Source organism: Tursiops truncatus, chromosome 6, assembly GCF_011762595.2.
Source record: "Tursiops truncatus isolate mTurTru1 chromosome 6, mTurTru1.mat.Y, whole genome shotgun sequence".
NCBI lineage: Eukaryota > Metazoa > Chordata > Mammalia > Artiodactyla > Delphinidae > Tursiops > Tursiops truncatus.
The window spans coordinates 15,345,750-15,359,114 of record NC_047039.1 but is presented as its reverse complement, the minus strand read 5'-3'; the positions used below and the strand labels follow the sequence as shown (position 1 = coordinate 15,359,114).

Below are 13,365 nucleotides of genomic sequence, written 5' to 3'. Positions count from 1 at the left end.
ATGGGTTAAACAACTCTATCCCCAAACAGATTCGAATGTGACTAGGCCATAAGTTATGACATGAAAAAGCCGCACAACACAGATTTCTGATGAAGATTGGGCGGAGGTACCAGGCAGAACGCAGGCTTGGGAGTCAGAGAGGCCCCGAGTCGGGGTCCCTGCTCCACGACTTCACCTGGGGCTAGTCCCATGAACGCAGAGCCGCCGTTTCCAGACTCAGGAAAACGAGGGTCCCCTGCTCTGGCACTTAGAAGGGGCTCAGTAGATGTTAGTTCATACGTCCCTAACTGTGATCACATCTTAGAGCTGGAAGGATGCCTGGTGGTCAGCCAGACCGGGGCCTCTCAGACTGCTGTGCACACAGTCCCCTGGTGACCTGTTAACACGCAGATTCTGCTGTGAGTCAGCCAAGGACACTGGATTCAGCACTGACTGCAGAGGCTGCCAGCCCGCCGGCCCCGCTCTGAGAAGCAGGGACCTGGTGCACAAGCTCCTGATTCTGAGCACAGAGACCACACTCCCCGTGCCCAAGTCTGTGGCCCCTCACGGTGGGGGGCGGGGCGTGGCTGCCGGGTCGAATGGCAGGGGTCTCCCTCCCTTCATTTTCAAAACTGTACTCACTCTGCTCCCTCTACCTGCCCAGCTCAGGTCTGAGCAGGAAAATGAGAACCATTACTGGCAGCCGGTTCAGGATGAGGGTAGGAATCAAGGCAAAGGGACAGAAAGAAGGGGGAAGGCAGGGAGATGAACAGGGAGGCTTCTGTTGGCTCCAGCTAGGGCTGGCTCTGGGATTGCACTCTGTTCTTGTCCACGATTTATAGAGCACTGGGAACAGAGCCACAGACTGAGGGCTGGAAGGGGTATTAGCAGTCCCGGCTGACGTGGCCCAGCTGGCCTGACATCATGCAACTGGTTAGAGGCACAGCTGGGTCGAGAGACCATGCCTCATGACTCCTGGCCTAGAACTCCTGTCTCCACACCCACCGCCTTCGTAGAGATGTTTAAAACTTATACTGGTACTTAAAGTACACTCCTAAACGAATTCAGAAACCAACAACTGCAAAACCCCAAGCACCCTGCAGAGCGCGAACTTGCTGTGGACACACTTGAAAACTGTCGACTGAGGGTCAATGGAGGGGCACGGGGTTCTCAAAACAAAGTTTGTCTCCAAACGGTAGAGACTTTGGAGCCAAGAGAGAGAGCGGACTCGGGGAAGAGGAGGTGGGCCAGGGCCCCCCGGGAAGAGAGAATGGCATCTGCAAATGTGGGAGGCCAGGGAGCCAACCCTCCACCTGGGGAGAACCCCACCCCCGGGACCGTGTGGCCTCTCGGCTCTCCCTAAGTGACCCTGTGATTCTGAACCCCATCTGGGTGCCTCGGGCTGGCGCAGCCTATGGCGCTGGCAGGGAGGGTTCACCTGTGGCAGTCATGCCAGATCCACGCGTGGCGGCCGTTCTTGGGTCGGAAGTCAGACTGGCCATTGTTGTGGATCTGGGAGGAGAAGCGCAAGAGCCGCCGGTAGCCCGTGGTGGGGTTGGTGTTGGCGGCCGAGGCCGCGAGGCAGTTCTCCTCCATGGCACACTGAAGCATGAACATGGGCCGGTCCTCCAGGTAGGTGCTCTGCTGCACGATCTCTGCGTTGAGGACCAGGTCGGGGGCAGCTGGGAAGGCAGACACAGGATTCAGACAAGGCCAGAGACCCCTCACCCCTTCCTGAGTAGGTTCCGTCTGATTCCTGAGCTGGCACTAGCCTCCATCCCTGCTCGAGCCTCACTGTCTAGAACTGGCTCCTGGTGTCCCCCCTCCAGGTCACCTTCCTTGTGGATCGCTGCCCCCAATTCCTCTCCCCCTTCTCTGAGAGTCCTCCTGGATGCCTCTGCAGATCCCAGTGCATGTACGCAAAATATGGACAGTTGTTCAACGTGGGTAATGGGTGCACGAGGCTTCGTTATATTATCTTCTCTCCTTTTGAGTGGCTTGAGATTTTCCATAATAAAAAGCCTTACAAAAACAATGAAATGGTGCTATGCAGAGAGGGAACACTCTTAATACCTGAGTCTGATTCTTCTGGGAATGATACAAATGTATTTTCCACCATGTAATACTGTATGTAGATTTACAGTCTGCTAATACTGTTTCCCTTAAAACAGAACTTGACATATTCCTTTGTTAGTAAATATCCATTACCACATCCATTTCACGGCTCCATAATATTTATTCATAACCCTATCCCGTACTTTTAGACACAAGGGTTGCCTGAAACCTTCCAGTTAAAGATGAAGCTGTGATAAACATCCTGTAGCAAATCTGTGTATGTAACTTTATTTCTTTAGAATATATTTCTATAAATGAACCTGCTGGGGGGCAGGGTTGCATACTTTCCAGGCTCTGATGTATATCAGGTTCTACCAGTTTCCACTCGCACTCGTTGCTCTACATGAGCGTTCTCCCCCAGGTACCTCTTTTAAAACAAGCTTGGGGGCTTCCCTGGTGGCGCAATGGTTAAGAATCCACCTGCCAATGCAGGGGGCACGGGTTTGATCCCTGGTCTGGGAAGATCCCACACACCGCAGAGCAACTAAGCCCGTGTGCCACAACTACTGAGCCTGAGCTCTAGAGCCTGCGAGCCACAACTACTGAGACGGTGCGCCACAACTACTGAAGCCCGCGCGCCTAGAGCCCGTGCTCCGCAACAAGAGAAGCCACTGCAATGAGAAGCCCACGCACCGCAACGAACAGTAGCTGCCGCTCGCCGCGACTAGAGAAAGCCCGCGTGCAGCAACGAAGACCCAATGCAGCCAAAAATAATTTAATTAATTAAAAAACAAAACAAAACAAGCCTGACTTACTCAATTAGTGCGTTGCACATAGCAGGTGTTACAAAAAAAATCACCAATGGCTATAATCTATGTTTGCTAAACAATTGTATTAGAAGGATTAGCTTCTTTACCAAAGGATTAACTGAATTTTTCCTTTAAAAGTGAGACTGTATTGACCAAAGGATTAACTGTAAGTTTCCCTTTAAAAGTGAGATTGCATTGAACATTTCTATGTACTTCAGTTCACAAAAATGTTGTATGTGAACCATTTACAAGACCCATCCATCTTTTATTTCCTGACAGGTTGCTTGTAAATTTCTGAAGTGGGTGTCATCTGTGAGCTTGGCTGCGCTCAAGTTCACCAATGCCCGGACCACTCCTCGCTTGTCTGCATCTCCTTCCCATGGTCCCCAGGCTGCACACGGAGCCCAGTAGATTCTCAGTGATGGGGCCCCGCCGCCTCTAGAGAGCAAACCTACCTGCAGGGACTGGGTGTGGAACTGCAAGGGAGTGAAAGGGCACTCAAATGGGATGAGGGGTAGGGAGGCTCCCATCTGCTGAGAACGATTTCCTCTTGGAGGGCACAGACTGGGATGCAGCATTGCGGGCACTGTGTCCTGGGCACACCTTTTTTTTTTTTTTTTTTTGCGGTACGCGGGCCTCTCCCTGTTGTGGCCTCTCCCGTTGCGGAGCACAGGCTCCGGACGCGCAGGCTCAGCGGCCATGGCTCACAGGCCCAGCCGCTCTGCGGCATGTGGGATCTTCCCGGACCGGGGCATGAACCCGCGTCCCCTGCATCGGCAGGCGGACTCTCAACCACTGCGCCACCAGGGAAGCCCGGCACCTTTTCTGAGGGTGTTGTGGTCTCTTATTCACTGTCTGCACACTAGTCAGTACTCACTGGACAGCCCCTCAGCTTCCCTCTGAGCTGGGCAAAGGGGTCTCCACCGGCCCCTCCTCTTTCCGAGAGGAGGCCGGCCCTCCCTCCAGCTCAGGAGTCTTAAGGTAACATGGCCTAACTTAGCCGGTAGCTGGCTTTCAGCACCTGCCATGGAATGGGGCCTTGACCTCCCTAACGCCCAAAACATCCCCCAGAAGCTCACCCGAGGCGCGCGCTCATCCACCCGTCTATCAAGTATTACAGCGAGCACTGCGCTCGCCTCTCTGGACAGTGCTAACAAGGAAGATCTTAGATGATGGCAGCAGAGACAGACAGAGCACATATTAATTACTTCATTATAATTGTGACCAGAGCTCGAAGGAGAAATACGCGGCGTTTTGGGAATTATAGCAGGGGACCCAATATGGGGAGGGGTCAGGAAAGACTTCCTTGGAGGCCGTTGCATTTTAGTTGTTCCATGGAGGATGAGCAGAGGTTAGAGGGAACTGCTCTAAGACGCTAATCTCAGTAGCACATGCCAGGCCCCTGAGGCACGAAGGAGGACCAAGGCCTGCGTGTACTGAGGAGGGGTGGGCAGGGAAGGCGGCTTGATATGAGGCTGGACAACACGTGCCTGTGCAAGACCCTGCGTTCACTTAAGTCGGTGGGAAAGCTTGGATGGGGCTGGAACATGAGGCAGCACAAGCGGGGGACAAGCACTGACCCTGGCTTCAGGGAAGGGAAGCAATGGGAGGTCCCAGGGAGGAGCCTCTGTGGTAACACGGTGTACAGGATGGACAGTGGGATGCAAGAAGGTAAAGGGAGTTGAGAAACTCTGGAAAGGTAAAAATCCAGATGGCTCAACTCTGGGGGGTATGATGAGGAAGACAGAGTGATATCAGGGAGAACTTCCAGGTTTAGGCTGTAGTTGCTTGGATGAGAAAAAGTAATTACAAAGGGTTGCCTGAAGAATATACTTTCTCTTTCTGAATAAAGTATTAAGCCAGATCAGTGTTCCTGGCCCCAATAACTTTTGCCCCTCTGCAGACTCTGACTGATACCTTCAGTCCAAGCTGAGGGGTTCTCTGAGCAATAGCCCCATGAAAGTCAATTTTTGCCTGCCGTGAGGATGTGGCAGGCATTGTTGATCTCATAACTCTCAGTCTCATAATGAGAAGTTCCTTTTGATCTCAGTATCTAGAATAGTGGACTTCTCTTTGACTCATGGGTTTGTTTCTATTGCATACTGTGAATTATATTAATGACCAGGTTTCCCTCTTCCCTTTGGCTGCTAGGAAGCTCACTGTATAATTACAATAGTAAATGTATATGAGTCTATAGCAGTAAATGTATAGGACTGTATAGTACATATTTTTTATTAACCTCTCTCGGCACCATTTTGAGCCACTACCTTTTTGCCAATACCTACTTTTTTAAAAATCTGCTTTAATCTTATGCTACCTTGAATTTTATTTAGGTTTACATTATCTTAATTTCCTTTTGGAAAAAATGATATATTATAAACATAAATAAATCATTAAGCTAAGAAAAGTCTCCTGATGAGGGTGAGACCCCTTTGCTTGGATGCTCTCCCCTTGGAGGGCTGGTAAGGGTGGTCACTTCACTCTCTCCTCTCAGACAGGATGCGACAGCTTATGACGTCTGCCCAGAGAAGCTCGCACTGGAGTTGAGAGTCCTGCCTTACAAGGGTTAGGAGATGTTGAGTGGGTCTAAAAGGGGTTGATGGGAGAAGTGACTGAGTTCAAGTTTAATCTTCTCCCTAGTTCTCCGTGATGGTTAACAACAGTGTATCACTGTTCCTTAAGTGCTTGCATTTGTTGTCACAACAACAATCTAATTTCCAGTTTCTAGGAAAAGCAACAAAGACTGTGGATGACAGCCGTTAACTAACTTTGCCAAGATCAGCTAATAGTGGCAGGCAGGGTCTGGTCTGGAGTTCTCTGGCCAGACTCCAGGCCTCTCCTACCTCCCAGATTCACAAGGGAATCATATGATAAGGCAAGGACGGGGGGGATCCAGAGAATAACATGCCTGCAGCGCTGTCAATGGGTCCTCTCAGCGTGGAAGGGAACATACTGAGATGGTCATTCTGAATCCTGGCTGGGGTGGGGGAGGGGTGGGGGAGGAGTGGGATGGGCTTCCCTTCTACATTGTCAAGCTCTCTAGGATTCCCAGGGAGTCACCAGGAGGCTGAATCACCCCCAGGGTGTGAAAACAGGCAGGAAATGATCTTTCTTTTTCTTTTGGCCACACCGCACACAGCATGTGGGATCTTAGTTCCCTGACCAGGGATCGAACCCGTGCCCCTTGCATTGGGAGCATGGAGTCTTAACCACTGAACCGCCAGGGAAGTCCTAGGAAATTATGTGTGGAGCAGGGCGGAAGGAAGGAAGCTGACACTCATCGAGCACTTAGCGTGTGCTTCACCTGTTAACCCAGAAGCATGTTCCCCAGAAGAACAAGTTCTTAGTCACTAAATTCGCCTAAGGCCACTTAAATAATCTACAGTGACCCGGCCTTTGAACCCAAGGCTCCCAGACTCCCAAGTCCTCCCTCCTGCCTTCCTCTCCACTGTCATCGGGCAAGATTCCAGGGTGCGGGTAGTTCCTCTTGACCCCGACTCTTCCACTTAACACGAATCCATCTCTGCTTTCCTCTTTTGCTCGGCTCATAACAGATGCCTCAGAGCCTTGCAAGGAATCATCAGTGAGACTCTGATCCCCTACTGGAGCCTGGCAGGGAGGGTGGGCTATGACACCCAGGAGCTCTCACTTTCTGAGCAGGCAACTCCAGCCCCGTGCTGTACCCCGCCCTCGGGGCAGGCCACGTCCTCTCCATCGTGGCGGCAGTGCGCCAGGGACAGCTCCGTTCCTGAGCACTTCACTCCGCTCATGACCACCTTGTTGGCGTTGATATTTCCGTGCCAATACCAGGTCTCCTGGATGAATCAACAACAACAACAAAATGGGCGGTACGTCACCTAGAATTGTCATTTTCCCATATTCTATCAAATTTCAGCCTCACAAAAGTCCCAAGCCTTTACGATCCCATTATTCAGTGGAGACAGCCAAGGCACAAAGAGTCACTTACCCAAGTCATGCAGGCTGTTGGTGGCGGTGCGAGTGAGACCCTCACACTGGATTCTGCCCCTCCCCCCTTCTGGAAAGCACGGCTAAGGGTCTGTTCAATGCTGTGTATCAGGAATGGCAGCTCATGCTGCCCACTCCCTCTCCCTGAGCCCGGGGCAGACATTACTAATCAATCACAGCACTCTCCTCTAAGCCTGACTGTGCTCTCAGAATCCTTCTCAACACAGCTCCAGGAATACACTACCAATTGATCAGAATTGGCAGGAGAGAAGAAATCTATTCACATACGTCAATAGTTAGTTCCACGTTCATAAATCTCATTGGTTCTGTTTCTCTAAAGAACCTGACTACACACCCTTATCCTCTAGAGAGAAAACTGGGGCCTCAGGAAGGGATAGGGCTTGCAATCAGGGGCAGATTTGGGACTGATATCAGGGGCAGGCCCGTTCACAGCCTCAGCTGTGAGGCCCAGGTGTCTTAGGAACGAGCCGACGGGGAACAAAAACAGTTGGACAGCCACTCTGTTGTAATGGGCACTGTTTTTCGACTCTCCTTGAAGAACCGGAGAGCACCCTAGCTTGTCATAAGCAGTATTAGCAGAAACATTACATGGCCCTGCGAAGCCAGGCTCCCAGAGGGCCCTGGGTACCAGAGGCCTGCCCCTTCTGGATGCCCAGCACCTGCCCTGGGCCCTGGGCAGCCCCCAGCAGGCAGTCAGGCTCAGCAAGGCTGCCCGAGTTCTCCCACGTCCCTTCCTAAGAAACCCCTTTCCCGAGCAGGCCACCTGGGCACAGAGGCTGAAATCAGGGTTAGCAAAGCAGGATGGGGGAGCTTCAGACATTTTCTTGTTCTGGGAGAAGCTGAAGGAGAGTGTTTAGAGCCAGGATATTGAGGACCTGGGACTCTTCATTCCATGTCACGGGGAGGCATAGAAGGGTGGCCGCTTTGCCCCAGATCACTGCGCAGCCGGCTGGTAGGGCTCCGGTTGGGAACAGACCCGGAGCCTCCTGGCTCCTGCTTCTCCGGCCCCCAGCCTCTTTCTGACAATGTTCTCCCATAGGATAGGGTCCAGAAAGCAATGATTTTGTCTTTCTTCTGATAGGGGGCAGGAGCTTAACTGCCCTCAGCTGAGTCCCTCTCTTTAAGGAAGGGCCGGTGGGGAGGAGGGTGCAGTGGCTGTGAAAGGGCCCTGGACAAGGCTTGGGGATTTACCAGCCAACCAAGGAGAGGATGCCTGGACGTCGACACCGTGGGGAAGCATGTTCTGGGTGAGCTAAGGCGTCTGGGGTGTTGGGCTGGGCGGTCTTCACTGCCCCACAGGACTGAGTGGCTTCTGTCTGCAAAAGGCACATCGGGATGGCCCGGGAGGAGCCCTTGGCATAGTGTGAATCCCGGCACGCAGAGCTGAGACCGTGAAACCAGAGTCCAGAGAGCACATGACCCACCCAAGGACTCAGGGCTGTGGAGAGCAGCGTGGGAGCCGGGATAAGGCTCTTCCTCTGAGTCCATGGCTCTCTGTCTCCTGGGGCTCATGGAAGATGGGGACTGACGAGAGATGGGCAGGATCAGACTGGATGGAGGGTTCAAGGCCCTCAAGGATTTCTCACCTGGAAGGCGTTGCTGGCAAACCCCAGGCCCAGCTGCCGGCAGACCACCATGGCCTCCACGATGCCCCAGTTCTCGCCGCACACTGTCCCCCACACGAGGGACCCGTTCCTCTCCACCAGCACCTCCACTCGGCCCTCATAGGGGTTTCGGCCCCCGTTCAGGCGCAGCTGTGGAGAGAAAGGGAGGCAAGATCGCCACGAGGGGAAGGCAGGCTGATGCCCCTCCGTACTGCCCTCAGTCCCCATTTCCCCAAGGCAGGGGGTCCTGCCTGCGACACAGATCCCGCAGCATCGCTGAGAGCCTACTGTGTGCCGCAGGCATCGTGCCCAGCATGGTCTTCTGTATTCGGCCCCCCTCCCCCACCACACCGCAGGCATCCTGGGGCCCTAGAAGCCTGTGCAGCTGGGGAGGCCCACGGATCCCTCTGAACAGCACAGCAGAATCTGCTTCTGCTGCCCATGTGCCCACCAGGGGGGCTGCTCTTAGATCAGATACTTGGAAGGTTGCCGCCAGAGGCCTTAAAACGGTAGAATCCCCTGACTCTTTCCTGGACCCTTTTCTCCTCGCCACACCTCCTGCCCCCGGGTTCCAGATCCTGAGGCCATCTCCTCCCACGGCGTCCCCCGCTGTCCTCCCCCGCAGAACTCTCTTCTGAGACCCATACGGCCAGCTGCCTGTCCCACCGGGCACCTCGGAGACCCCAGATCTAACTTGTCCTCTTTTCTCTCTCCACCTAAAGCTGTGCTCTACCTCCCCCTCGTTCCCTATTTCAGCTAAAGCCACTACCGTCTGTCCCAGGGGCAGCACACCGTGTAGCGTGAAAGCAGGCATCACAATAGGTAAATGATAGGACACAGCTGTGTGCCCATAGAACCCTATATACACAAATAGGCAGAGGGATGGGTTTGGACTGCAAGCTGCAGTTTGCCGATCCCGAACCTATTCCGTTAGACAAGCCAGAAACCTGGGTGCAATCCTCAGCATCGCCTTCTCCCTCATCCCCCCACATCCCGTCAGAATCTTCCTCCGTAGATTTTATCTCCCAAGTCTCTCTCTGACATGCCCTCCTCCCTCCAGCTCCATCCATCCTTACCCTCTCGTCCCAGGCACCATCACCTCTCACCTGAACCAGCCCTCCCCACCTCCTGTTGCCTCTCCTCTTGCCTTCGCTGACCCATTCTCCACGCGGAGGCCAGAGTGACGTTTGAAAAACACCCAAGCGCATTCCTCCCCTAGAACACGTCCATGGTTTCCCATTGCTCCACTACTCCCCTCTGCATCTTAATCACGTGTCTCTCTCCTCCCTGTTCTCCGACCTCCAAGGGCACGGCCTTCTTTCAGTTTCCATGGCTACCTAACTTTCTTGACCATGTCACACCGTAAGTCTCATTTCACACTGAAGCCTATTATATACAGAAGCCCTTTGGCCTGGCTGGTCCCACTCATCTTTCCAATCCTAGACCCAAGGGCGCTTCCCTCCGGTGGGGGTCAGTGCCCACTTACACAGTCTATCACTCCCTCTACATCTCCTTCCTAGCATTCTTGACAATTATAGTCAAGCTAATTCACAATTTAACGTCTGTCTCCTCTGCTAGATTTTAAGTGCCAAAGAGCAGAGCTGTATTTGTCTGGTTTACTGGACGATCAATAACTAAGACAGCACCTCCCACATGTTAGGTATATGCCAAGACTATTTTTGGAATGGATGAATACACGATCAGTCTTACGGAGTGAAAGCGTGGACCAACTTAAGTGAGCCCAAGCAGGGAGATCTGGAATTTGGGGAAGGGTTCTGAAACTGTAGCCTTTCATCCAGATACCTTACCCTGCTTTCCTTTATGCTTCTAACAATTCATTCCTTTGAGATAAGGTATAACACTTCCAGGAATCCTCAACTGTTTGTTTACCCGTCCTTAGCAACGGCACGACACCTCAGTCACAGGTCGTAATTCTTACGGACTTGGGGGCTGGGAGGGTCACCGAGGTCAGCCGACAAACAGACAAGCCGAGGGCAGACATGATACTCGATCTACCTGCCACGGTTGTTGAGCGGATGCATAAATGAGGTAGTTCATGTAAAGTGCTCAAACAGGGCCTGGCACCAAGTGAGTGCAAAGAACTATCAGACCTGCTCACAGCAATGATCATCGTTAGGGTGGGAGTCCCAGCAGAAAGCAAGCCTCTCTTCAGGGGAGCTAGAAGAGGTCAGAGCAGGCAGGAAGGGGGCTGGCCTTCGGGAGGCAGACATTTGTCTTCCTGGGTGGCTCTGGGCTGAAGGAAACCCCGATGAAGCTGGACACTGGACACTGGATATGCATTGTACATCAGCCATGACTAACACATCTTTGGATCTATGTAAAAACACAAACAGATGATGGGAAGAGCCATCAAGAAAGTCCTAGAAGAAGGGCTTCCCTGGTGGTGCAGTGGTTGAGGGTCCGCCTGCAGATGCAAGGGACACGGGTTCGTGCCCCGGTCCGGGAAGATCCCACATGCCGCGGAGCGGCTGGGCCCGTGAGCCATGGCCGCTGAGCCTGCGCGTCCGGAGCCCGTGCTCCGCAACGGGAGAGGCCACAACAGTGAGAGGCCCGCATTAAAAAAAAAAAAAAAAAGGAAGTCCTAGAAGGGCCTGAAGTTCAGCAGGGGGCAAGTCACCCAGCTCCAACATGCAGGGGAAGGCCAGCAGCCCTTGGGCAGGGTGCGCCTTCAACCCATCCGGGATATCTCTAGAGGTAATTTCAAGCCATCCCCTCTGCTTATTTGAGTCCTAATACAGGCCTGTATTGTACCATATACTTCCTTTATGTGCTAACTGAACTCTGCCAGTAATGCTGGCACCTTCTGAGAGATGAAATGAATTGTGCGTAGTTCACAGGATCCATTCATTCATCCGGTATTTATTGAGCGTTTACTATATGACAGGCCCAGTGCTTAGTGCTGGGAAATTCACAGGCAGACTTTCAGAGCGCTTATCGTGTCTCTAGAGGCCCTGTGCAAACCCTTTATGGACATTCGGTCCTCACAGCACCCCTAGGAGGCAGCAGTACCATGTCATCCAAATTTCACAGATAAGAAAGGAGAGTCTCAGATACAGTGTCTCTTAACCATCATGCTAGACCACCTCCAAACCATGCACGTAAGCCCCCTTCTCCAGGGGTGCCTTTGTCCCAAAGCAGGGACCACCAAGCCAGAACTGGGGACCGACTCACAGTCAGGACGGAGAATGGAGCACTGCTGCTGGGAGGTTGGGGCTCTGAAGCCTGGGCTTATGTTCTGAGGCTTTTCCTGTCCACTGGGGTCAGACTGAGCCCTGAGGTTTAGGATACTCACTAAGGCACCCAATTTTGTGCCTTGTGCAAACCATCTCCGGTCGCCTCTGAGTCGCTACAGCCTTGGCAAGGAGCGGTCTGCCAGCCCCCCACGCGTGTCCCCTCTCCCCACCCGCCTGGCGCCCTGAGTCTCCGGCCTCCTGGCCCGAGGACACTCTGTGTCCTGGATAGACAGACAGTGGGGACTGTGATGGCGACCGCAGGCCTCTCCTCTCGGCCTCAGGCTGAGCCCTCTAACAGCTTGTGTCCTGATTGAGGAGCCTTGAGCCTCCCTTCTCTTTGGGAGGTCCAAGTCCTTTCCCCTTTCCCTCGGTGTGCTTTCTAGAATCTCACCGCCGAGCCTGGTGACGCTGCAGGCCGGCACATGGATGCACCCTGGGGAGGTGGAGGCCGTGAGTGAGGACCCCTCCCGTGGGCCAGGTTGGCACTGAAGTTCGGAACGCCAGTGGGCAGTGATGATTAAAAGCAGAATGACGATCGGTTCAAGATGTCGGAGTAGAAGGACGTGCTCTCACTCCCTCTCGTGAGAGCACCGGAATCACAACTAACCGCTGAACAATCATCGACAGGAAGACACTGGAACTCACCAAAAAAGATACCCCATATCCAAAGACAAAGGAGAAGCCACAATGAGATGGTAGGAGGGGCACAATCACAATAAAATCAAATCCCATAACTGCTGGGTGGGTGACTCACAAACTGGAGAACAATTCCACAGAAGTCCACCCACTGGAGTGAAGGTTCTGAGCCCAATGTCAGGCTTCCCAACCCGGGGGTCCGGCAATGGGAGGAGGAATTCCTAGGGATTCAGACTTCAAAGTCTAGTGGGACTTGATTGCAGGACTTTGACAGGACTGGGGGAAACAGAGACTTCACTCTTGGAGGGCACACACAAAGCAGTGTGTGCATCGGGACCCAGGGGAAGGAGCAGTGACCCCATAGGAGACTGAACCAGACCTACCTGCTAGTGTTGGAGGGTCTCCTACAGAGGCGGTGTCGGGGGGGGGGGGTGGCTGTGTCTCACTCTGAGGACAAGGACACTGCCAGCAGAAGATTTGGGAAGTACTCCTTGGCGTGAGTCCTCCCAGAGTCCACCATTAGCCCCACCAAAGAGCTGTGTAGGCTCCAGTGTTGGGTCACCTCAGGCCAAACAACCAACAGGGAGGGAACCCAGCCCCACCCATTAGCAGACAAGTGGATTAAAGTTTTACTGAGCTCTGCCCACCACAGCAACAGCCAGCTCTACCCACCACCAGTCCCTCCCATCAGGAAACTTGCACAAGCCTCTTAGACAGCCTCATCCACCAGACGGCAGACAGCAGAAACAAGAACTACAGTCCTGCAGCCTGTGGAACAAAAACCACATTCACAGAAAGACAGACAAGATGAAAAGGCAGAGGGCTATGTACCAGATGAAGGAACAAGATAAAACCCCAGAAAAACAACTAAATGAAGCGGAGACAGGAAACCTTACAGAAAAAGAATTCAGAATAATGGTAGTGAAGATGATCCAGGACCTTGGAAAAAGAATGGAGGCAAAGATCGAGAAGATGCAAGAAATGTTTAACAAAGAACTAGAAGAATTATAAAACAAACAAACAGAGATGAACAATACAATA

The 13,365-nt window shown here is 53.0% G+C and overlaps 1 protein-coding gene across 2 annotated transcripts in view; it reads right to left on the bottom strand.

Moving 5' to 3' along the window:
• Positions 1 to 13,365, bottom strand: part of LOXL2 (lysyl oxidase like 2) — a 102,298-nt gene that overhangs the window by 12,289 nt on the left and 76,644 nt on the right. For both annotated transcript variants that reach the window (XM_033857659.2, XM_033857658.2), the window contains 3 exons: positions 8,417 to 8,584; positions 6,493 to 6,658; positions 1,418 to 1,661 (listed from right to left, as the gene is read on the bottom strand). In XM_033857659.2, the coding sequence (XP_033713550.1) occupies positions 1,418 to 1,661; positions 6,493 to 6,658; positions 8,417 to 8,584 (578 nt within the window). The remainder of the gene's footprint in view (positions 1 to 1,417; positions 1,662 to 6,492; positions 6,659 to 8,416; positions 8,585 to 13,365) is intronic.